Source organism: Lepisma saccharinum, chromosome 16 (genome assembly GCF_977018435.1).
Source record: "Lepisma saccharinum chromosome 16, izLepSacc3.1, whole genome shotgun sequence".
Lineage (NCBI taxonomy): Eukaryota > Metazoa > Arthropoda > Insecta > Zygentoma > Lepismatidae > Lepisma > Lepisma saccharinum.
The window spans coordinates 58,255,266-58,281,590 of NC_139244.1; the positions used below are offsets into that span (position 1 = coordinate 58,255,266).

Sequence of the window (26,325 nt, forward strand, 5' to 3'; positions counted from 1 at the left end):
AATTGGGTACCCGAAGGTCAAACTGTCAACCAACATCATTATGGTGCTGACTAGCCTCCATGAGCGAGTAAGAAGATGACGACCTGATTTGTGGAAAAGCAAGTCATGGATTCTCCATCAGGACCAATGCTCCTGTCCACACGGCGTTGTCAGTCAAGGCTTTTTTGGCCAAGTATGGAATCCCAATGTTAGAGCATCCATCCTATTGGCCGGATCTTGCTCTGTGCGACTTTTCTTATTTCCAAAGGTCAAATCAGCACTGAAAGGATCCAGATTTACAACCGTAGAATCTGTGAAAACAAAAGCGACGGAGGTCATGAACATGGTTTCAGAAAATGATTTCCAGCACTGCTTCCAGCAATGAAAGATTCATATGGAGCGGTGTATCAATAGTGCAGGGGAGTACTTTGAAGGGGGTAATGTTCCAATTGTACAAAATAACCAATAAAAGATTTTGTAGCAACAGTCCGTTTTTCTAGCCACACCTCGTACGTGTTGTGTACAGGGTTTCGGAGCGGAGTGTGGAGCGTACTAAAGGAGCGCTCCGGAGCGACTTCGAAGCGTCAGTTCTACTCCGCTCCTCGCTCCGGAGCGGAGCGTGGTACGACAGCACTCCGCTCCGGAGCGGAGTGGTTCAGCTTTTTGAGACGTACGCTCCGCTCCGGAGCGGAGTGGTTCGACTTTTTGAGTCGCACGCTCCGATCCGGAGCGGAGCATGATATAACAGCACTCCGCTCCGGAGCGTGGCGCTTTTGACAGCACGCTCCGATCCGGTTTAAGAGGGTTTTTTACACGAATGCTGTAATGCAACTATGAATAATGGGAATGTGCACATTAAAGCCGACTTCCGTGACGGAGTGGTTATAGTGGAACCACATGGAAAAGAGCCTGCAGTCCTGTTTCCACGTACTCTAGTTGTTTGTCTGTATGTACAGGGTCAACGAAGTTAGTAATAAGTTTGCTTTATACACTTGTATGTTGAATTATCTTCTGCAAATATGCTGTATAAAGAAACAAACTGCCGGAGTACTAAGTGAGGCGAGTGTACAATCTTTGTGTGTATCGTTCATCAATTTAATCATAACATTGATCATCCCCATCTCTGCGATTAGTCAAAAGCGACAAAGAAGAGAAGTAAAATGAACTAAATCAATCAATCAATCATGCACATTAAACATTGGCAAAACAATACAAGAATGTTGTTTTGGTGGCTCAATAGAGAGAGAGAGAGAGAGAGAGAGAGAGAGAGAGAGAGAGAGAGAGAAAGAGAGCTATATTACATAAATTGTTCATTTGATGTAAGTTGAAATATGAATTACGTAAATAGTATTTCTGCATTGAGATGTACTATTTTGTATTGTGACTCTTAGATATAAGAGTTTGACTGTTATGTGTTGAATGGGTTACGAATAATTTCAAGCAATCAGTTTTTCTGCTTTGCGGATTTGTCCGACCCACCTCCCCCATACAACAGACAGCTTCGTTGTGTGCCGTATTCCGTGTTCCTTGCAGGTGAATCAGTGCAATCGGTTAGCGCATTGGTCTTGTGCCCGTTTAAAGAGGGGAGGAGAGTGAAACTGGTACATAGCTTGTTTGTGTGTGCTTTCGGGGTTGAGAACTTCGTTCGCTGCGCTGTACGTTGCGTTCGACTTATCCGTACATGGTAGAGACATCGCCTTTGCCAGACAGATCCGGTGTTGCCAGTTATATTAGAATTATGCTACACCAATTCTGGCTAGATTGTTCTCTTTTAAAAGTATTACTTGCGCGTGTTGTTCTTCTCTTTACTGTCATAAAAAGGCTGTGTTCTCTTGTATCATTACATGCATATTATGTGTGTTTGTCAACGGTGATGTATGGACATTTAATGAAATTTTTAACGCCGCTGATACATGGACATCTTCAGGATATTTTCCAGGAAGGGACAAGCAATGTATTTTTCCAAGGGAGGGGGGTAGAATGAGGCAAAATTTCCCCAAAATAGTATTACTCCCTTTAAAAAAATTCTACAGTTTGAAGTTATCATGTTTCTGCAACGCCCTTGCAATAATTGACATATATTACTGTGACTGAAATGAAATTATATGTGAAATAAGAGCTTTTTGATTGACTTTCATTTCCGATGGGCGAGGCCCCACTCCCTTCCGGACGTCCATGCGTATGGATAAATCATTCCAACAAGTCTCGGTTAATGGAATTATAAGGTGACTAGATTTATTAAATCAATATAAAAGAACAACAAAGAAAAAGGCGTAATTGTTAATTCTATGCATCATAAGCCACGAGAATCATCGAAGATCTATACTGTAATAATTAATTGAAGGAAATCATGCCGAGTTTTTATTTATAGTCTACCTGTTCAAGTAGGAATGGAAAGGTGCACAAAAAGAATTACAAAAATGTATGTAAAAGAAAACCAAGTATTTCGATCAAGCTATTTCCATAATTGTAATCAACAATGACTTTCAACTAAGTATAAGTTTCAATTTGTCTTTACAGGACTATTAACTTTGCCTTGCCTTTAATCGTATATTTCTCATGATTCGTAATTTTAAACAAATCCTAGATAAGTCGGCAAAAAAATAGGACACCGAAACTATGGAAAATAAATATACTGTGATAGAGAAACGAACACAAACCAATGACATTAACGCGGGTCAAACCAACACCATTTGTCGTTGAGAGCTGAACTCACATCCACGAACTCGCAGAAATATTCCCATGGAATTCGTTATTCGTCTGATATTGAATAACCAATGATGCTTTCTGTTATGTAATAGACACTTATGAAGTGAATACATTATTAGGACTTTGTCAGATTTCAGAAAACACACACATACGTAAAAGATACTGTATGAATAAGAGGTTGTTCATTTGGAAATTAATTTCCAAGTTGTATTTTTATGCTCTTGTGAATAGATGTAAAGGAAAGTGAAGTCTCTTATTGTTAAACAGAATTACAAATATATATTTGCTTAAGGATTAATTTATCACAATATACATTGCAATTATACATTCAACATACGTTGAAACAATGCCTTTAGTTATGGACTTTTAGTGGATTTAAGACTCAACAATACGCTATTGAGAATAGACCTACAGTTTAAATCCTACCTAAAGTGGGATTCCAGCCACTATGTCCCTACACCGGGTATCGATCCCAGTGCCCCTTCATTACAAGGCGACGTTGTTACCACTATGTTATCGGGGTACAGCGCGGTACTTTTTTTTCAGTACATATTTATCAATTCTCTCATTAGGGTCAAGTGCTCATATTTCGGATAGGTTCCTAATTTCGGATACCAAGAAATTTCCACCTTAGAACAGCAGCGCTGAAGTGCAGATAGTGCCAACTAACACGCTACTTCGTCCCCCAGTTTCACCCTTGTGCGTGACCTTGAGCAATGTTTCTTTAGTGTGTGGCTGATATTTCTGACTTTTCAGGACTTTTCACCATCCAAACTTAAGGCTCACAACTAGAAGATTAGTATTTACTCACTTCTGTCTAAATTTTATATAATCTTGAGAGATTCAGCAAACATTATTACGTAGTTTCAGTCACATTATTTCAGATGGGAACGCACAGAATCGCCATATTGAATATGCGACTGGGTTTCCTAATTTCGGATGCTACACGGGTACCTAATTTAGACTATCCGAAATTGTGCACCCTTTCCAAATACTCATTAGTAACCCTATCCGAAATTAGGAAATACCCTATCCGACATTAGGAAACCTTTTTGTCAGACTAAAAATATGCATACAATTCTTTGTTTCATAAAATATACCAAGTATTTCTTATATATGTTAATATAACTTTCAGAAACATTAATAAATATATGTTCGATGTTTATCAACACATTTGTGGCTTATTTTGTTTACATTTAGGTACTGAAAATTTAATTTGAAATTAAGTATCCGAAATATGGCCACTTGGCCCTAACATCGTCGCGATTAGCCAAAATTCAAAGCTAAGTAACAAAAATCAAATCAAATGCCATCAGTGAGGAAGGCACGTATTGCTCGCAGCCCTGCTTTTCAAAATGAAACCATAAAATTCAGGACATGGCCCTATCCAAGTAGATAATATTACATTTTGTGTTTTTCACGGTTATTAAGGTTTATACATCTTGTTTCGACTTATCTGCTGACTACAAATTGTTCATTACTGAATACTTGCTTTCAGTTTGCTGTGTACAACGTAATTAATACAAAAAAATATTAATTTTATACGTATACGTTTTCTGGCTTTCTAGACTCAGAAAGTTAAATATAGCAACATTCCATTCGTCGTCTTTCCAAATTTTTTGCAATTTTCTTATAACCACCATGCCTATTTCCAGGTTACTGCTTACAAACTTGAAATGTTAGATATGGCAACCAGACATTTTGTAATTTTTGCAGTAGTATACGTATGTAACCATTAACTACCTATTTCAACTTCCTGCCTTTAAAATTGGGAAAAGAATCGATATGACAACCCTGTATTTCATAAAAAAAAGGTAAAGTGTTCCCCTGTGCTTAGCACCACGCCATGAAGGCGTATAGGGGTAACGCCCCACACTTTCTTGATCCGGTCGTGAGTGGGGGTGATGTGATCAGCATCACGCCTCTGACCGCCTTTACCCCCCCCAGGTACCCATGTTATTCGGTGGGCGCCGGGGCTGCTTCCAACGTTAGAAAAGTTCCCGGATTTGAACCGGCCGGGGATCGAACCCGGGACCTTGAGCATGGTAGTCAGACGCGTTACCGACTGAGCCACCGCGGCCACTATTTCATACTATTTAAATTCCCCTGTTCGGCTGTATACAAACAGCATTCCGATTTTCGACTTTATACCTTCATAAAATTAAACCAAATGTGCAACTTACATTTTTGATTTAGCCTGTTTTCAACTGTCTAGTGTCAAGATTTAAAAAAAGTTAGATATGAAAACTCTGTATTTCAAATTAAAACGTTTCCTAATTGGCCGTGTTTACGGTAACATTAATAAGCATGATTCCGATTTTTAACTTCATACATTCAAAAATCGAAAAGTTAAAATTAGCAACCTGAATTTCCAATTACTTTAAACTTTTCCCTTTCGCTACATTCAAAGTATCATACATAACCAGCGTAAAAGAAAGTTAGATATGGCAATCAAGCACCATCGAGTGTATTGCATGAACACCTGTCTGCCTTTTATCTTCCTCCGTACAAGTTGCTTTTGGCTTTTAGAAGGTCGAATGGATTCTCTGCAGTAGTTTCGCCAGTGTTACTCGAACCAATATTCCGGAATAACTCACTTCTCCCGCGGCGTGGACTGTAACGTCGGGACGATATGCCGAAGTGCTTAGCCCGAACCAGAAGTTGAACCGAAATGAGTTTCAGTCGCGATCCCTGGTGGCAGGAAGTGAGAGAGAGGTTCCATTCTCTCAACTTATAAAACCACAGGTGCCACACCTGCTATTGAAATATATTGTCCCCAGAAGTAGTGGTAGAGTAGTAAAAGTGATAATGAAAATGTAATAATAATAATAATAATATCGTTCTCTTTACGAAAACAGTCCAGTGAAGATTGAAGCTTCCCCTTGCCTCCTCCACACCCCTGGCTCTCCAGGTTTGCCACACTTCTTCTACGCTTCACAGTTCACACATTTCGCGTTGTACGTATGCAGTTTATTGTGCCTTCCCTGGTGTCTTGTGTAAGGATTATTCCTTGCTTATTGGCAACACTGTAGGTGAGTGACGTAATCGTGTCTGGACTGTTTCCGTGGCGTTAGCTTTAGTAATAACCAGTTTTATAACAACAATAACAGGCGATTTTCAAATGCCGTACAAATTCCACAAACAAAATTACTAATGTACTCGGAACCTTTGATCGTTAGTTTTCTGTATACACTCGTATTATCCAACCTCGGAGCGCTCCGGAGTCGCTCCGGAGCGGAGTGGGCAAGTTCTTAAAATATCGCTCCTCGCTCCGGAGCGGAGGGTCAGAAGGTATCGCTCCGCTCCGGAGCGGAGTGAACCGTTTCCTAAAATTTCGCTCCTCGCTCCGGAGCGGAGCGAGAAATTTTCAAACTTCCTCTGCTCCGATCCGGAGCGGAGCGTGTCAAGGTAACGCTCCGCTCCGGAGCGGAGTGAACCATTTTCTAAAATTTCGCTCCTCGCTCCGGAGCGGAGCGAGAAATTTTCCGATTCCCGCTGCTCCGCTCCGGAGCGGAGCGGGCCTAGACATCGCTCCTCTCCGGAGCGGAGCGAACCATTTCTTAGAATCTCGCTCCTCGCTCCGGAGCGTGGGCAACAGCCGGAGCGTTGATCCGCTCCGCTCCGAAACCCTGGTTGTGTATGTTGAATATGCATTTTGGCAAAGGAGGGATGACGTCATAAAAGGATTCTGTCTTAAGTGTTTATCATCGAACTACACTACCGACAAAAAGTTTAAGTGCCAAATATCAGTAGAAATAAATGTATTTCGTAATTAATGTACAAGAAACAGATGTAAGAATCATCTTGGCAATGTACAAACATAGGTACATCCACTATACATACTAATGTCACCTCATATTTTGCTTTCATCAATATGTCCGCCATGGGCCTTAATGACAGCAGCGCAAACACGTGGCATGCGCTTCAATAGTTTTTCCAGATAGGATGGTTGAGTGTTACGCCAGGCATCGTTGATGACTTCGCATAGCTGTTGAGTGTTGCTGGGCACCTTCTTCCCGATGTCCCTATCGATTTGGTCCCATAACAGTTCAATTGGTGAAAGATCAGCAGACTGTGGTGGCCACGTCATGAGAACTAATACCCCTTCTGTTGCCTTGCGTTTCAAATACCGCGTGCACAATTTGGATGTATGTTTGGGATCATTATCTTGTTGAAAAATAAACCCACTACCAACAAGATGACGACCAGAGGGTATGGCATGGTGCACCAATATCTGATGATACCCTTCTTTTACCAATGTTCCCTGAATTTTATGAAGGTCCCCCATCTGGTTTCTGCGAAAACATTCCCACACCATTACACTTCCACCCCCATGTTTCACTGTGGGAACAAGACACTCTTCTTTCATTCTCTCGCCGACCTTTCGACGCACAAAGGTTTGCCTATTGGTGCCAAATAATTCATATTTGCATTCGTCCAGAGTACCCGTTTCCAGTTATCCACAGTCCAACCTTGGTGCATTTTAGCCCAGGCCAATCATTTCATCTTATTCACACGTACTAACAATGGCTTTCTAGTAGCTACTCTACCATGCAGCCCTTCTTCACGCAACCTATTCTTCACCGTTGACACAGACACAGGCGTCACTCTGCTGTTATTCAGGGAAGCAGCGATGACTGGTGCTGTTAGGCACCTGTTCAGTTTGCTAGTTACTGTAATATATCTATCGTCAGCTGCAGACGTTACACGAGCTCTTCCACTACGTGCACGGTCAGCATGACTGTTGGTTTTACGGTATCTGTTCAATGCACAAAGAACACCAGTCTTGGAAATATTCAGTTTTCTTGCTATTTCGCATTCCGAATAACCTTCATTTTTCAGTGCACATATCACAGCATGCTTTTTAACCGAAATCGCCTGTTCCCCACGATGATGGGCCATTTAACACAGCTCCACTTACCTTGCACACCTCACACACAATAATGGGTTCGCAATGTCGCCTGCATGAACAGCAACTGACCCTTAGCCACTGATAAGGATGCGCATGAGGCTGGCTACCGTACTGAACGGTTTCAAGCACACAGCTACAATGTTGCCAGCTTCAGAAACGTTTTTGTCACTTTCCATTTTGCCAACCACATGCTACACATTCTGAAAAAAATTGGTTTCGCGTCTTGCAAGGTTCAAACTAGACTACATTGCATTTTCCATGTGTCTCATCGTCACGTCTTTCTTGGACAGGAACAGTTTGTTCCATACAACACTCCATACTGATTTTTTGGCAGTTTTTCATGGTAGTCGTAAACTTTTTGTCGGTAGTGTACATAAAACCTTTGTACATTGTATACCACATAGCATACAAAAAGAGGGATCTTCAACCATTAAAACTCTTGGGACGTTCTGAATTTTAAATTAAAATACGTCCAGCCCTCTAAGTCACCTTCCAATATTGACAAAGTGAGCAGAACATCACAGAATCTTGATTGTATGTTTAAGATTGAAGGTATGTATAATGAAGTAATATGAAAAATCAGGATTCCACTGTATAATCTTTGATATTCAAAGAAAGTATTTATTTTGCAACAGACATGCACCCATGTTATGGATATAACTGACTTCTACCACCTGTTAATATTCACCGGCTGCACAGAGCCGTATACAAAACTCTAAACACTTTAATTAAGTGGGCGGCATTGCAAAGTTTACCCATGATTACTAACATAAACAACAGTCGGAAAACACAAGATTCTAAAATACGTCAGGGCTTGCTGGGTGTGTGAGTGACCAACAAGGTGACCAGGATGCAGGATACCAGTTACAAAGTGAGAAAAGGAAATTACAAAAGATAAGAAATGTTTATTACTTATTTAAATAGTAGTTTTTCTTGTATGTACGCATTGCTTGCATTATAGAATTATTTTCCTGTAGTTTACGGTTATTACAAGCATAAGAAAACAGTTTTTCTTTGTGACGTTTCAGGAGAACACACGCTCCTTTCATCAGACATTTATTTTCATTTTGACTAAAGATACAGTTATAACAATGGTTAGTAATTTTTTAAACAAAAAGAATCTGTTATATAATGGATGTTGTCAATGTTACATTGTTGTAATATAGCAACTTAACTGTGAAAAAAGCAGTCTGTTTTATTTTTATGATTTTTTTAAAATTATGAATCCCAAATATCATCAGGTAATTCAAATTCATCATTGTTTTCACAAAGTCTCTTGATGTTTTCTGTTACATTAAATTTTAAAGATGGTGGCTTACTCCATTTGTGAAAAAGAAAACTCCATGCTGGATCTATGTTACCATTTTCATTATTTAATTTATTCCAGTGTTCTTCTGCAATGAACGAAGCTTCCCAGACATTCAACTCTGTGTTTCCCGTTAATCTTTTTAACCTGTCCTTATCCGAATTAAGGTCTATAAAGAAAAAATGGAAGAATGTTTTAAAGTAAACAATTTCACAGAAACCACTCGAAACCCTATAACTAAAATAATAAATGATGTAAAGAAAGTAATTGAAAGCAGTATCACGATACCAAGAGAAATGAAGAAAAAACTCTTTGTCAAAAATTCAACCCTGCCGATTGCCTTTGGACTACCAAAAACTCACAAACCGGAAACTCCAATATGACCCATCATTGCAACTTTCACACATCCTGCATACAAACTATCCAAATATTTAGTTGAAAGACTTGCTATAATTAAACAACAAACACCATTCAGTGTTAAAAATGCATATGAAGTGAAACAGAAAGTAAAAAATATTGTTTGGAATAATAGTATCGTATTGCAAGTTTTGATGTTGAAAATTTATATCCTAGTGTCCCAATAGAAGGTGCCACAGATGCATTACACAGATGGCTTATTGAGATGAAGGTTAACCCAGTAGAATCATGGGAAATGGTTCGATGGTTTACTGTATGCGCAAATTACAATTACTTTATATTTGATGGCAAAATCTATCAGCAAAGTAATGGTCTATCAATGGGAAACCCAGTATCCGGAATCATCTCCAGCAATTTCCTTCATTACATAGAATCTCCAATTGTTACTGCGATAGGTGCGGATATCAAACTCTACATCAGATATATAGATGATGTGCTAATTATTGCTAAAAATGAGAACACCATCATGGACGTATTTAAATTGTTAAATGAATCACATCGTCGCATAAAATTCACTTGCGAACCCATGAATGACAATGTAATTTCTTTCCTTGATCTGCAAATTAAGATAACTGACTCAATAATTCAAACATCAGTCCATAGGAAAAAATTAGCGGGGGAAAAATACATCCATGCCAAATCAGAACATTCGCGTATAACAATGGATAACATATTTTTAAATTTTTTCCTGAGAGCACAAAGACTATGTTCTAATAATGAGGATATGACAATTACTTTTGTCACCAGTCTTTTTTTTTTTTTTGTAGTTTATGTGAGTGTATTTTAGAAATTCGTAAATACTCTTAACAACTTTCTGTAGCCAGTTGTGCTTTTTGCTTTTCTTGGATTTTAGGTTCTAGACGGCGAGGGTAGGAAAACAATACCAAGTTGTGGAATTTTTGACACTAAGGGTGACTTTTACTTGTCCAGCGATAGGAAGAACGTCCAAGTTGCCAACCGAGGGGGAGTTCTTTCACAACACGTGTGAGGACTGCTCTGTTTTTTTCTCTTCACCCCAAACCCCCCAAGCGGAAAATGAGGCTGGAAGAAGGACCACCGTCCAGCATTTTTTCTAAGCTAACGAACTTCGAGGCGGTTGATTTTTGAAGTTTCAAGTTTTCCTTAAATACCCGTGGACTCCAGAGGACCGACACAGTTTAGCGCCATAACCTGACCGAACATCATCTCTGCATCACTTTGCGCGAGATATGGAACTTTGCTTTGTTTTAACTTTTCGACCGCATCATGTTAATTGTCGTGAGTGTGTGATCACAGTGACAGTGCCAGGAATTGAGACCGTGTTAATTACGTATTTCACGTGCTCCAGTTGTGTTTTTCCCTTCTTTGTAAGGAGGGACAGTGAATAAACATGGGCGGCTGAAAACTACGAGAGGAACGGGACCCTCGGGTTTCCGATTACTGCTGCCATGAAGCCAAGAGAAGAAGCCACGATGCTTGCTCAACTATGCGACGCCTTAAGAGAACCGCACCACGACGCTTGCATAACAACGCCTGAGATGAAAGCCACGCCACAACGACAGCTCGCATTGCCAACCCAGGTGAGAGACGACAGTACGACAACGTCGACACCAGTGAGACGGATGCTACGCCAAGAAAAGGAGAAGAGATAGAGAGAAAGAGAGAGATGAAACGATGTCATCCCTTAGACGACCTGACGCCCTGCGTATCGCCGAATGGCCATTGAAGCCACGATCGAAGTACGCCGAAGAGACAGTTTTCACCCGCCAGGAGGACAGACTGTCATAGCCACAGTGCCACAAGTGACGTCGGGACGCTGCAACGAGGACCATTGACATCAGCGAGGACCACGCCGCCATTGAGTCGGTATAGTATTCGCCAGTTATCTCTTTATGTGTGAGAGTGAACATTTGTCCATGTCCACCTACGTCGCCACTGTTCGTCATAAGACAAAGCGAGATTAAATCGAACAATGTTGCCTGCAATTTTGGCCAATCTAATCAAAAGTACTATAAATCTTCAAAATTAAGAACCTATTTCCCTCACCCTTCAAAATTCTATAAACGTAAAAGACCTACGATTTGTTATTGTTTTTCCTATTCTTGCGCCGAGTATTTATATGATTAATTATAGGTTTGTTTTAACTTTGACCGTGCTCTTTGATATATATAGGTCTTAGAAAACTAGGTACTAAATAGTATAGCCAACTTAATCATTTTTAAAGTATCCTAGTTTATATTACAGTCGTTATTATTATCAGCAATCGTGTACTTGTAATCAAGTTAATTTCCTCTTGTCATTCATTTAGTGTATGCTTATTCTTTTTGCATAGTAGTGCCTCAACAAGTGTAATGTCAATTATTATTTACTTTTGGAAACTATGACGCCTAGCTAATCATGTCTCATACGTGACAGAGCGCTGGCCGCACGTATTTACATTGAAAGCAAGCCTAAGGGACTAATAGAAATCTCAAATGTTCGAAGGTACACGGGAGATAAACCGAAGAGGCAGTTAGATATTTTATCATGTAATGGTATCTTGTGTTCACCCCTGCTCTCGCCCCCCCCCCTAACTTCAAAAAAAAATTGTAGGCTTGAAAATCGCTCTCGGCTGGGGAGATTTTTGAAGGTTACATATTTTTTGAAACACCCTGTATATTAACACTTTTTTGAAACACCCTGTATATGAATCTATACATGAAAAATACTTTTACGAGTAAATACACAATAAAACAATCCTTAAAGGACGTAAAAAGATAATACATTGGAATATACTCATATAAAAATTCAATAATGACACTAGAGTAAAAATATAAAAATATAACTAGTCCATTAACATAAACTTCAAATCTCTAAGAGCAGTCTCCCAAACGCTGAAGTCCGGAGACGCCAGGTGTTGGAGAATCACTTCTTGTTTGCTCCTGATTTCCATCCCTTTGCGGTTCATTCATCCACGAAGTTCGCTCTTCAGTCCCTCGGTCCGACTGCGGGCTCCTTGATCGACCGTGGGGTCGGTAATAACCATCACGTATGTGACCTCTTTGGAAAGTATTGTCGCGGTTACCCTGTTCTGTGCCATGCAGCGATCGGCGCATATTTCCTCCTCGACTTCCGCCTCTCTGAAACTGCCGGCGTTCTCTCTGTGGCGAAGGTGGTGAAGGGTGCAAGTTGTGGTCATCGGCATGTGGAGCGTGGTGCTGTCCTCTCAGTACCACCCGAACTCGCTGGTGTCGGTTCTGGCCGTGACGATCATCTTCTCTTCTGGGACGCTTATTCCAGCGCTCTGCCCTCTCGCGTTCTTCTTCTTCTGAGCACTGGTATAAGTTCTCCAGCGTCAGCGACATCGAGTTGGGGTCGAACACACAACTGCCATTAAGGTGTCGCCGGACATCTTGAGGAAAATGATATACCAGCGCCCCGATTATTTCTGGAGCCGTCATTTGAGGCTGCAGTGCCTTGAAGTCATTATACTTTTTCCAGAAATATTGCGCATACGTGACTCCCGCATTTTGGTTGTAACGCTCATTGCGCAGTCCCATTAACATCCGTTCTACTTGGATCGGCCGCTGAAAGTGTCTCAGGAACATCTCCCGGAAAGCTTCATAAGATGTGAAATGCCTTTCATTCGTTTTAAACCAATTTTTCGCCCGATCTTCCATCAAGCCTCGCAAGACCAGGGTCTTTTCATTATTCCCTAAGGACAGCTCCTCTGAGGTAGTTTCAAACCGTTCTAAAAATGCAGACTGTAAAACCCGATCAGCCCCGTTGAATCTTTTAAAATGGTTTTTATATTCAAGAGGAAAAATAGCTCGCCTCGCAATTGTGGGTGCCGAATATTGACCTTCGCAGCTGGTGGTCGCTGGTCGAGTGAGTAAACCGGGGAAACTTTCATTTACCGCTGGCTCATTGACACTTGTCAGTTCAGGCGAAGGGTACTCATTATTGCTGGTGGCCGAAGTACCTGGATTTGTCCTGGTAGCCATGGGTGTTTCTCGTCGCTGATGGTGAGAAAGGTCCAAACTGTCCATTCTTCTTTCCAAAGCCTGTATCCTTTGTGAATGGTCCTCAACCTCGCCTATTGTTTTCGTTACGCGCTCTCTCAAACATTCCGAGTTCTGGTGACAGGTTGCCTCAAGCTGGGCCGAGGATTGTCTCAAAAGTGACAGCGTTCTGTCTTGTCCTTCTGTCCCCTGCGATAGTGTTGCCAACTGCTGGTCCTGGTCATCAACACGGGAATCCAAGCGAGCGATTTCCGTGGTGAGTTTCTTCTCACTGTCTTGCAAGCGAGTGGAAAAACGTTCAGTTATTTGTTCTGCCGAAACACGCACCACTTCCTGGAATCGGGTCTCAAGTTGTTCGATTCGTTTTTGTGTCTCCGCGTGCTCTGCCCGGATCAGCTGTCTTATCATCTCGAACATCCGGTCGTTGTTGCCGGCGCCATTCTTCAATGCATCATTTGTTTCTTCCATCGTAGCGACTTCTTCTGGGGGGTAAGCGGTCAGCTGATTCAGTTCTTCAGAAGCTGGCATGGATTCAGTATTTACAACTAAGCCCCCGTGTCCTGGCGTTCCTGACGAAATAACACAAGTACTAAAACGTGACTGCGCTTCGTTCGACGGGTCCGTTTCACCTAATGGGATTTCAATCCTGCAAACTACACAATTCCATGCTTCGCTCATCTTTCCATAAATAATTTTCTCACTTCTCAATTTCATTGAGTTTTAAAAATGCTCACTATGTCCTGAGGTCGTCAGAAAATAAATCTACACTTCAAAAACATATAACGCACTACAGAAAAACAATACAAACAATTACCTATCAAAAATTCAGAGAGGAGGGCACGACGTACCATGTAGAAGCCTAGTGAAAATAAAAACGACGCACACACACACAGAAAATTGCCACTAAATCTGTATAACATACTTCCTTGAAATATTGCCCTTGCCGATGTTCGTCTACATAATTGCCCTTTACGTTAATCAAATTCGCGCTGAGATAACATAAACACCGAATACTAAATATGGATATCAATAAACATAGCAAAATACGTATAAAAACACTTACCGTAAAAATATTATGCACTTGTAAAACTACTAACGTGACACTCCCGACGAAGGCGAAAAAGAAGACCGGTCCCTGTTCGGGCGCCAAATTGTAAAGGGTTTGACCATTCGTCCGGGAGACCGAAGTCCCCAGTTCGAGGTACCAAACAACTCTACCGCTGGTTCGTTGGTTCAGGGTTCCGCAGCTGCCCGATTGGACGGTCGTCGGTCCTTGGTTCGCGTCTCCGGTTAAGGAAACACGAATCCTACCACCAGCTAATGGTTTAATTCCAGGTTCGTGTCACCGGGTCGGTTATTTACACCTCCGGCGGTAAGCCACGTCGTGCATAAAGTGGTGTTGTTAATCATTTATAGCAATAATAATAATAATAATAATACTAATAATAATAATTGTAATAATAGTAATTACTATAACCCTTCTGGTCAATGGAGACAAGCTACACAGCTTCAAACTCAGGACTAAAAAAAATATCGATCATACGAGGATATACATCTATACCTATATATAAATGAATCAAGAACACCTGTAGGATAACGAATATATACGTGTATTCGGTAAAAATAAACACAACAATGATAATATAACACATTACATATCCCCTCACTCTCATTCAATCATGCTCTCACACACTCACGCTGCAGGGGTGAACACAAGATACCATTACATGATAAAATATCTAACCGCCTCTTCGGTTTATCTCCCATGTACCTTCGAACATTTGAGATTTCCATTAGTCCCTTAGGCTTGCTTTCAATGTAAATACGTGCAGCCAGCGCTCTGTCACATATGAGATGCGATTAGCTAGGCGTCATAGTTTCCAAAAGTAAATAATAATTGACATTACACTTGTTGAGGCACTACTATGCAAAAAGAATAAGCATACACTAAATGAATGGCAAGAGGGAATTAACTTGATTACAAGTACACGATTGATTGCTGATGATAATAATGACTGTAATATAAACTAGGATATATTAAAAATGATTTTTAATTTTTTTCCTGAGAGCACAAAGACTATGTTCTAATAATGAGGATATTAAAAATGAAGAAGAAAGGCTTTTTAATATAGCAAAAGAATATGGCTTTCACACTAACAGAATAAACCAAATCAAAAAACAAGTCGCAAGAAAACTAAAGGAAAAGAGAAATACAGACAAAGATGAAAAATCTGTTGAAAATAAATTTGTGTGCATTCCATTCCACAAGGGATTCTCACATAAAATTGCAAAATTTTTTAGAAGTTTTAATTTCAAAATTGTTTTTAAATCACCAAGAAGTTTGGAATGTACATTTAATGAATTCAAAATGAGAAACTCTCTACAGGAATATATAATATAAGTTGTTCATGTTCAAAGGATTATGTGGGACAAACAGCAAGGAAAATGGCAATAAGATGGCACGAACATGATTTGGACATTATAAATCTAAACCCAAGAACAGGTTTGTCAATTCATATCATCGAAGAGAAGCATTTGATTAAAAAGAGAAGGGTTTTAAAAAGATTAACGGGAAACACAGAGTTGAATGTCTGGGAAGCTTCGTTCATTGCAGAAGAACACTGGAATAAGTAAGCCACCATCTTTAAAATTTAATGTAACAGAAAACATCAAGAGACTTTGTGAAAATAATGATGAATTTGAATTACCTGATGATATTTGGGATTCATAATTTTAAAAAAATCATAAAAATAAAACAGACTGCTTTTTTCACAGTTAAGTTGCTATATTACAACAATGTAACATTGACAACACCCATTATACAGAGGTTGTTCCGTCTACGTTTGGCCAATTTCGTTCCTCCCCCCCCCCCCCCCCGCACTCAGAATGAACTCACCCAACCTTGGTCAGGCATGTTTGTCAGTGTAGTGTGTGAGCTGTAAAAGAGTGGTTGTGTTTTCTCAGTGGGCCAAAAATCCCGCCAAAACTGAGCCGCTTTTTGGGAGGAGTGCGTTGTATAACTTTCCAAGTGTTTGCATTTTCTCGCTTGGCCGAAAATGTTGCCAAAACAGTTGCTTTTGGGAAGGTTATGTTGTAGCCTTTTATGACGCAAAGTTCAGTGTGTCAATGATCAGGAAGTAGTGTAAGAGCAAGAATTGTGACGTTAGTTTGACTTTATTCAAGAATGTGATCGGCAAGTATAAGGATTGCATGGCCCCAGCGTTCGGTTCTCCAACAAAGGGGACGAGAACACGGCCGTGCACACAAGCAAACCACCAGTATGCAGGCGAAACTTCGCAGAATGGGCATGCAAGGGAATCCACCGACCCAAAGACAGATGGAAAATCATCTAAATATGTCTTTGGAAACTGTTAACAGCACCTTGCACTTGCATACTGGTGGTGGCTTGTGTGCACGGCCGTGTTCTCGCCCCCTTTGTTGGAGAACCGAACGCTGGGGCCATGCAATCCTTATACTTGCCGATCACATTCTTGAATAAAGTCAAACTAACGTCACAATTCTTGCTCTTACACTACTTCCTGATCATTGACACACTGAACTTTGCGTCATAAAAGGCTACAACATAACCTTCCCAAAAGCAACTGTTTTGGCAACATTTTCGGCCAAGCGAGAAAATGCAAACACTTGGAAAGTTATACAACGCACTCCTCCCAAAAAGCGGCTCAGTTTTGGCGGGATTTTTGGCCCAGTGAGAAAACACAACTACTCTTTTACAGCTCACACACTACACTGACAAACATGCCTGACCAAGGTTGGGTGAGTTCATTCTGAGTGCAGGGGAGGAGGAACGAAATTGGCCAAACGTAGACGGAACAACCTCTGTATAACAGATTCTTTTTGTTTAAAAAATTACTAACCATTGTTATAACTGTATCTTTAGTCAAAATGAAAATAAATGTCTGATGAAAGGAGTGTGTGTTCTCCTGAAACGTTACAAAGAAAAACTGTTTTCTTCTGCTTGTAATAACCATAAACTACAGGAAAATAAATTATTTAAACAGGTTCTCGTAATTTAACAAATTATATACAAAAGGCTTTTCTTTCTTATGGTGTTATCCGGGCTCTTCACTAACCCGGTGACAAAAATATACATCTTTCTACATCAACTTTATCTGATTAGATGCTGCATAATCCTTTTTATCTCAGTTAGCTACTTAACTTTAAAGTGTATAATATACCCACAACTTTTTCTAGGTTATAAGCTAAACAACCATATTTATCACCAAAACGACCTTAACTCAGTTAAACAAGCGGGATTTATTCTACCTAGGTGAGCCAATCTTATATTAAATTTAAACACGTTTATTTCAGTTAGGTTGCAGACACACTTGACACGTTTACTGGTTAATTGAAAGACAAACCTTCCTCCCTCTTTGCTAACTTTATGTGCATATGCTTATTAGAGAAAAGGGGAAAGGAAAGAACCGACCGGGGACTTCCTGGGGTTTGAATCTGGGAGTCAGTTCCATAAAAGAAACTAAAAGGGCAGAAGAAAGAACTGACCGGGAGCTTCCCTGGTTACGAACCTGGGAACCAGAACTTTACTGGGCCACATCTATTATGGGTCTCTGGTCGGAGACTATCCTGGGGTTGAACCTGGGAACCAGAGACCTTGGGAGACCCAGCTGGGGGCTTCCCGAAGATTGCTCCTGGGAACGGAGTCGTTAAAAGCTTCATCTTTTAAGGAGGGACCTGGCCGGGGGCTTCCCGGGGTTTGAACCTGAGAACCAAGCCCTCCATTGATGCTGCTGGTCTTCTCTGGCAAGTAGGCCTTTTCCTGACTGTCTGCCAGTTGACATCAGAGAGCCATAAAGAGACTGAGCTCTCGACCTGGTGAGCTTCTTATATAGGCAAAGCAGGTGGCGCTGATGTATCTTACTACGTCACAAATTTACACGTAGCAAACCCCATATATTTACATATTGCTAACTGTGAATATTTAGATTACCCATTTCCTTACTGTTAAAAACCCTAAACTAGAAAAATGCCAGAAAATATACATGTCAGTGAAACACATCTGATATAAAGCATTTACCAATCTTTTTAAACAACAATGAGCATCGGCGGAGCGCAAAGCAGATAAGATAACATGACAATGGAAGACATAGAACGTTAATGCAGCATTTCAACAATTAGAAATCGGAGTTATCAAATCTCAACCGACAAAACCAAAAACAATGCGTTCAATTAAAAATATCATGTAACTGCGGGCACGTTACAATTTGTCATAATTCACAAAATGTCTTGACTTTTTTAAAAAAATACAATTTTTGTCCCTCCCCGAACAACTGAAAAAGCATTTCTTGACCTCAAATATGTACTGCAAATACTTACCTTAAAAAAATTACATTTTTACAAAATTGATATTAAACCCTCTTTAATTCAGGATTTAACATATTTGCTTCTTCTATTGTTTGTGGAGGGACCTGCTCCTTGGCTGTTACCTCTGGTGTTGTAATTGTTTTGAAACATAACTTCAACTTCCTTCCCTGAAAATGAGAGTGATGTTAGGTCTCTGAAGCCTATCCGGAAATCACCTGGTTGATATCCCGAGAAAATCTCTTCTTCATTCGCCACCAGGAAAGCTTCAAGAATTATTTCACTGCGAGTAGTTTGGCAGCCTTTTCATAGCCAAATGAACAAAGATATTTAAGTGATACTTCACATAACCTTTTTTTATATTACAAAAAATAAAGGAGTCCCCCACCCCCTTCCACAAGTACTGCAAAACTTTCTACAACCAGAAATGTTTTCCCAGGAATATATTTAAGAACAGTACATGACATCATGCTAAGAAATTGTTTAATAGAAGGCAAATGAAATTATCATGTATCAAAGTTTATAATTGAGCATGTATCATTTTGATGACTTAAAAGCTACCCAACATCAAAGAGTCATGGCTTGGGTTTATACCCAATCAATGTAGAATCAAAATGCAGATATGAAATTTACTCCTTCTGGATGAAACCAGACTCTATATGTTTTCAGGCTAGCTCTAAGACTACTTTGCCTTATGTTTGTTGGATAATTGGCAAGGGCATAAATGTATTGGTTGTCTGCATCAGTTTTCTGCACACTAGTTATAAACTTGTTGTTTCTCATCAGGTAGTGAGATTCAAAAAGTTGCTGCCTTGATTTTCTAGTTCTGTTGTGGATTTACGTCTGGGGGTGTTTCTCCATCAGGAAGTCTGAAGAGGCTTCTTTTTATATATATACCCCAGTGCTGGAGATTAAACCCACAATTGACCTGTGATTTTACTGCAAATTCAGTGACCTAGCCTTTTTTTCCCCTACTTTTAGGACCCAGATGTTCCATTTAAACATTCATTAGCATTAATGGCAGCTCTAGAAAGTGAAGATGTGGACGTAATATACCGAAAGAATGGACAACATCAAATGTCAGAACCAAATGATATTAAATTATTGTTTTCTACAATTGAAGAACAGTTGGGCATTCACAAGGAAACTGCAAAGTTGTAATACTGGTAAACTACAGTATTTGTGCTCGGGCCAGAAAGTGTGGAAAAGCATATGGTATCGCTAAGACAAGCTCAATTCAACAGAAATTCAACATCTCTATGGTATTTCAAAGTTCTATGTTTTCTTCTGTATTGCCTATGCATCATTGTAGGGATGAAGTGATTTGAAACATTCATCAATAATGCTGAAATACTGATTGGAATGTGAAATGTTTCTTGAAGAATCTGATTGACGACTTCAGGTCTTTAAATATGTGTTGGATGAGTTTGGCTTTAGAAAAGTAAATAAGGTATATAAATTATACTTTTATACTCATATAACATGTCTTTTTTGCCAAAGTACTGATATCATTGCAATTCTTAGGTGAAACTAATTTTTAATTAAGTTGTAAGTAATTATTTCAAGTGGTGCAGTAGACAAGTGTCATGTGGAGAATATAATCTTTCTTACCCTTTGAGCACACCCAACTGGAGAATTCAATAGCAACAGTCTTTGCATGAATTTTATCCATTGATGACTTTTTTATAAGCTCTCTTAATTTCATGTAACTATGTGATTATTCCATCTAAGATTCATTCGAACAGAAATAATGTACAACTTATATTTGTATAACTTTATTTTACGTTGTGTACACGAAAGAAGTCATCAGTAACAAAACAGCACAAAATTTTTCTCATATGCTCAGATTGACACTTATCTAGTCACTACCCAATATTGTATATTGTACCCAGGTATTATCAAAAATAACCATTGTTGAATTCAGGTATTAATTTCATGACGTCATTGTGCCTGGACAGAATAACTTCCTGATGCGTAAGCCAGTCTTATATCTCTCAGGTCAGGAATTCTAAACAGTAATTTTTTACATTGGAGAGTGAACCCGTTTGTAGTATATTGTGCCATTTGAAACATTACAAGACTGTATTATCTTTTTATAATGGTTGATAAATGAGTCATGTACTTCATATGCATGGCATATGGTTGTTATTGTTATTTATATGTGAATTGTGGGAAAATCTGTATGAGAAACCCAATTTTTATATAATCATAGATATACGTATATGCTTGTTTCAAAACAATATATCTTTGTAAGCTGTAACTTTTTTAAAATATGTACAGTGGAATTGTGATTTTAAGTTTTTCAGGAAACCAAGAAGAAGAAAAAATAAATAAATGCAAGAAATTGTGATCTGCAGTAAATTTTATTTATAACATGTTACTTTATTGGGACCATGAAGAATCAGTGTATAAAATGCAAAATCTGAGTATATAAATTAGGGGTTTCACTAATTGTCAGAAGATTTTGATGTATAAATGTGTATAAATGTATATAGGCTAATTGAAACTGGACTTACACTGTACCCTGAAGTTTAAAAAACTTCCCTGCAGTGAGGTAGAAATGAAATGCTTCCATAAAGAAATCGTCTATGTATAGATGCAACTGTAAATTTGTTTCATCGTAAATAATAACTATAAAAAGACTTGTCGCATTATTATAATATCCATTTCGATTGTTGAAACATTGGAATACTTACTGATGATCCACATGTAACGGAATAAATGATTAAAATTTCCAACGCACATATCTCCGTTACTATTGAAGATACAGATGTGATTTTACGCTCAATGGAAGCAATCTATATATAAACTCTGCCGCAAATAAACATTCCATATTAGGCAAGGTAAAACAGTAAAGTTCCCTTTGTATAAAGCACCCTGTCATGAACGCCCATTTAAGTGATATGGTGGTAGAGTCCCACTACATATTCTCAATCTCTGCCATTTTGGAGATATGATCAGCACCATGCTCTGGTTGAATTTACCCTCCAGGTACCCATCGATTTGAGGCTGCTTGAACCCCAGAGCTGCTTTATGTGGGGACAAGGCCAGAAAAAAATCAGACCTTAGATCACCCACCCTGAGAATAAAACCTGGGTCTCCTGCTTGGCAGCCATACACCCTACTGACTATACCACTGCGACTATTTCCATATTACAAAAAATTATTTTTCAGGAACCGACAAAGCATCAACAATGGATTGTTTGCCCATAATGACTAATAAAAACACCAAGAAGCTGTGTCTATAAAAAATGACGTTCCGCAATACAACCACCGTTAATTTTGAAATGCCATCTATATACAGATGCTCCACAAAAAAGGACCACTTTTACAGTCCATGTATAGATCTGATGCAGAAAATGGGTTAAAGTGAGATCAGTACCTTCTAATCAAAGTTCAGCCTTCATTGAGCCTAACCTGACTCAGATTTGGTAATGTTGTACCATACTTTAAATTAAACAGAAAAGGATGTTGATGAGACACAAGATACATTGAAAATTTCTCTACCACTTGGCTGGAAAGGCTAAGAAAGAAAATATAAATAACATGGGTTGTGCATGTGGAATGTTTCATGCATATATACTGGATTTTTCAGGGTAATTCAAAATGAATGGTGCAACTTTACACAGTTATTATATGATGTTACTATTTATGATAGAAAATCAGACAAACTCTGAAAGTTTTTTTCCCAACTTATTCTGCTTAGCCAATGCTCCACCAGGATCGCAAAATGGCTAATGACCAGTAGGCGTATTGTGTGTTGGAGCTATCGAGAACTGATTCAATCACAATGGAGCAAAGACATTTCTGCATGCTTTTCGGTAGTAATATGTTTCACCCTTCCGAAAGATTTGCCAAAGTTACAACTGCAAATTGTTAGTGCCTTCGGAACCATTGTACTTGCTGTCTCATGCATAGCGAGTACTTGATTATAGTTTTGATCTTTTCCGCATTACACGTGGTTCCCATGTTGAATCATCATAATGCAAGTCCTGAGAGTAAAACTTCCAGAGATCTTCTTTATATTGATGCTTTGTCTGATTTTCTATCATTAATAGTAATGTCATAATAACTGTGTAAACTTGCACCATTCATTTTGAATTACCCTGTATACTAGGATACATTGCTTCACATGTGGTGGTGGTTTCACTGGTTCATCTGTTTGTTGACACTCATGTTCGAGTAAAAAGTCTAAATATAAATGAATAAAAGCCCTCTTGACTCAAACATTATGCTGCCGTGGTACACCCGGCCGCAAATGTAATGGTAGAAAAAAAATTGCACAGCCGAAAATAAGTTGGCAATGCTGCGCGCACCGAGACGTTCGTGATAAGACGCTTGAGGAGCCTCAAGCAAAGTTTTCTCAACGCACAACTTCAGTACCGAAGGTCATGCCACATGTCGATTGGCAACTTTCGGGAGCATGCTGTCTGTCTACACAGTTCTCCACAAATGCCTGTTTGAAAATGAATATTGTGTTCACGTTTTCTCTCTCCAACGTAGATCTGACACTGCAGTAATCTTACATTATTTTTGGTTCTTATTTTATTTTGCTTTTACCATGACACATTTACAATTTATCGCAACTATGAGGGTGGATGATAATTAGATTAAATTGATAAGGAAACACTACAGAGATAGAACTCCATGCCGAGACCAGGACTCGAACTCGGAAGCAAGCAGTAGCGTACCCAGGATTTCATCAAGGGAGGTGTTATTTCTAAAGCTTTTTCCAAATTCACGTTGTTTTATTAAACTGTAATCAAATAATAATAATCGTAATTAATTAATAATACTTATTATTAACTAATTAGTTGAATTACTACAAATAATACTACTAATACCACTACTATTATTAAGTAGTAGAGATCTACATAAATATAGTATTTATGAAAGCAAAGAACGAAATTAATTTCTAGTCATTCGATTCTTACAAATTCTAGGAGCACGTTTGTTTCTTTGATACGAAATAATTGTCTAGTCAACGAGGTGACATATTTTAAGTGTGAAGAAAATCCACAAAAACAAGAAAATATATTAAAATAAATTGAAATAATCAAAGTATGGAACTCATCCAAGGAGATGTGATGGTCTGGTTGGTAGGGTGTCTGTCAACCACGCAGGCGATCAGGGTTCGATTCCCGGAATTTGTTGGAATTTTTTAGCTCTTGTTCCTGCATAAATGTCCCCAACAATTCACATCTGGAATGTCTCGCTGTTCTTACCAACAAAACATTTTACAATAGTTAATGTTATTGTTGTTAGAAATCAGAAATTTAAACGTGCCAGTGTAAACAATGGGAAGGTGGACTGGTGGCTGTGTATTCTTGTCGGCTTAACTACACATTACCCACTTACAACGATCGAAGAACTTTCCTTAGTTAATGCTTGCTCATTGTTCACCCCCCCCCCCACACACACACAAAGAAAATACATGTGCATTGAACATTTGATATGGTTGAGATACAAAACAAATTTTTCTCTTATAAATCAAAGGTGCCCTCATATTTTATTATCAGGAATTCGTGTTTATTTTGAAGGCATTCACTCTGAAGGACACGTGTGTTTGGAATGCTGTGCTTTTCTCCATGCTGCATGGAAATAACAATTCAAATTATTATTATTAGTAGTAGTAGTAATAATATTGTCGCAGATCTTTGACTATGATAAATTGGAAACCCTTCATGCTCCAAGGAGCTTTGATAAGGCACCTGAATTGCCTCGAGTTGAACCAGAAAATGGGCGATCTTTAATCCTCAAGTCCAATCTGCAATACGAATGCCATAACAAGTTGGTGTGTGGATTTGGTCAGCATGAAATGGCCAACCCCGTGGCTAATTGGTTAGCGCACGCGCTTCGAAGTTGGGAGGTAGAACCTGGACCAGAAAATATGGATGTCATTATCTTCATTCCACTTCCATCTATCACATCTTTAATCTTTATCATCACGATTAACCGAGAGTGGTAGAACAGTGACTTGAAATGACAGAAAAAGAACCTGCGGTGTCGGTTTCCGAGTTTAAAGCATTGTTGTTTCTTCAGTCAATAGCGACAATAGACTGTGACAGGGATATGAAATGCTTCTTATTTTATAAGCAATAGCAACACGAAAAGAGCGACAGATATTTCTCGTATTTCCGATTTTCCCTGAAACTAATTTCCCGTCTGTGGTAATAATGAATTCTATTGAATGTGCGAAATATGTTTGAAATTAATTTGCGCTAATGTATGCAGATGTAACTGATTAAAGAGAGCCTCCACGATGGCGCAGTCAAAACGTCACCTCATTGCAATCAACGATTTCAATGTTCGATGCCCGGTCGAGGCACATAATGTTTCGGATTCCACTTCAAACTGTAGTTCTCGTCCCGATTTGCCTATGTATGCACAAAATTTGTGGGAGTTAGTTACTGATCGTAAATTGCATTGCTGCAGGATCTCCGGATAATGGACGTGTTGAAAGGAGCTTCTAATTTTCAAATAGATTTTAATTTTTGGTATTTAGTGTCGTTTTTATGCCACTTTTGAGAAATCACGACGATGAAGATGAGTGATGATGATATGATAGATGGACAAACAAGAAACAATGCCCAGACTGGTATTCGAACCCGGAATCTCTGTCGTCGTACTGCGCTGTGCTAACCATACCTCCACGGAGGTCGAAAATTTTCACATACAGTAGAAACTTACACATTTGGTTTACCTACTGCACTTCCTACCACTCTCTCTTATCATGAATATGAATATTACCTCTTCATTTCAAGTTTAGCTTATTTACAACTGCCGCTGAGTAGTGAATGAGTATTGTATGTATATTTTAGTTTCCTGTTGAGGCACAAAATCTATCACCCAGATTTAACATTTAAAAAATGTAGGTCCTGTTTAGTTTAATCATTATGAATTTGCGTAAATCAGGAAACATTTTGCGTTGTTTCGAGATTATTAATTAGGATACAATTTAGATATAATGAGAAAATGAAACTTGCATGTCACAATTGACATATCCAACTGATCTCCGTACGTATAATAAAAATAGTGGTTTGCACATCCCACTTCAATTGATGCTATGATTGTTTGTTATAAACGAGATGTGCCTCCCCCTAGCGCAAGTCAAACAAAAAGAGGATTGTCCCTGAAGAACTAATTTTCGCTCTAATACCACCCATAAATCAAGTGTCCAGAAACAGCTATTACGCATAAATATAAGAGAAAATAATCCTTAGCAATTACATCTAATTATAAGCTAACTCGTGTCCGAGAGTTGGAATAATGTGACTAAACTTCCCCGCTCTTGCTTCAGAGTTAGAGTCCTGGTCTCGGCATGGAGTTCTATCTCTGTACTGTTTCTTTATCAATTTAATTTAATTATCATCCATCCTCATAGTTGCGATAAATTATAATCATGTCATGGTATAAGCAAAGCAAAATAAGAACCAAAAATAATGTAAGATTACTGCAATGTCAGAACTACGTTCGAAAGAGAAAACGTGAACACAAAATCATTCTCAAACAGGCATTTGGGGAGAACTGTGTAGACAGACAACATGCTCCCGAAAGTTGCCAATCGACATGTGGCATGACCTTCGGTACTGAAGTTGTGCGTTGAGAAAACTTTGCTTGAGGCTCCTCATGCATCTTATCACGAATGCCTCGGTGTGCGCAGCATTGCCAACTTATTTTCG

The 26,325-nt window shown here is 39.1% G+C and overlaps 1 protein-coding gene across 1 annotated transcript in view; it reads left to right on the top strand.

The window, feature by feature from the left end:
• Nucleotides 1–20,955, top strand: part of LOC146000101 (palmitoyl-protein thioesterase ABHD10, mitochondrial-like) — a 49,064-nt gene extending 28,109 nt beyond the window's left edge. Inside the window, exon 5 of the mRNA XM_083137441.1 lies at nucleotides 19,625–20,955. Coding sequence (XP_082993567.1) covers nucleotides 19,625–19,804 — 180 coding nt within the window. The 3' untranslated portion in view covers nucleotides 19,805–20,955. The remainder of the gene's footprint in view (nucleotides 1–19,624) is intronic.
• The last annotated feature ends 5,370 nt before the right edge of the window (nucleotides 20,956–26,325 follow it).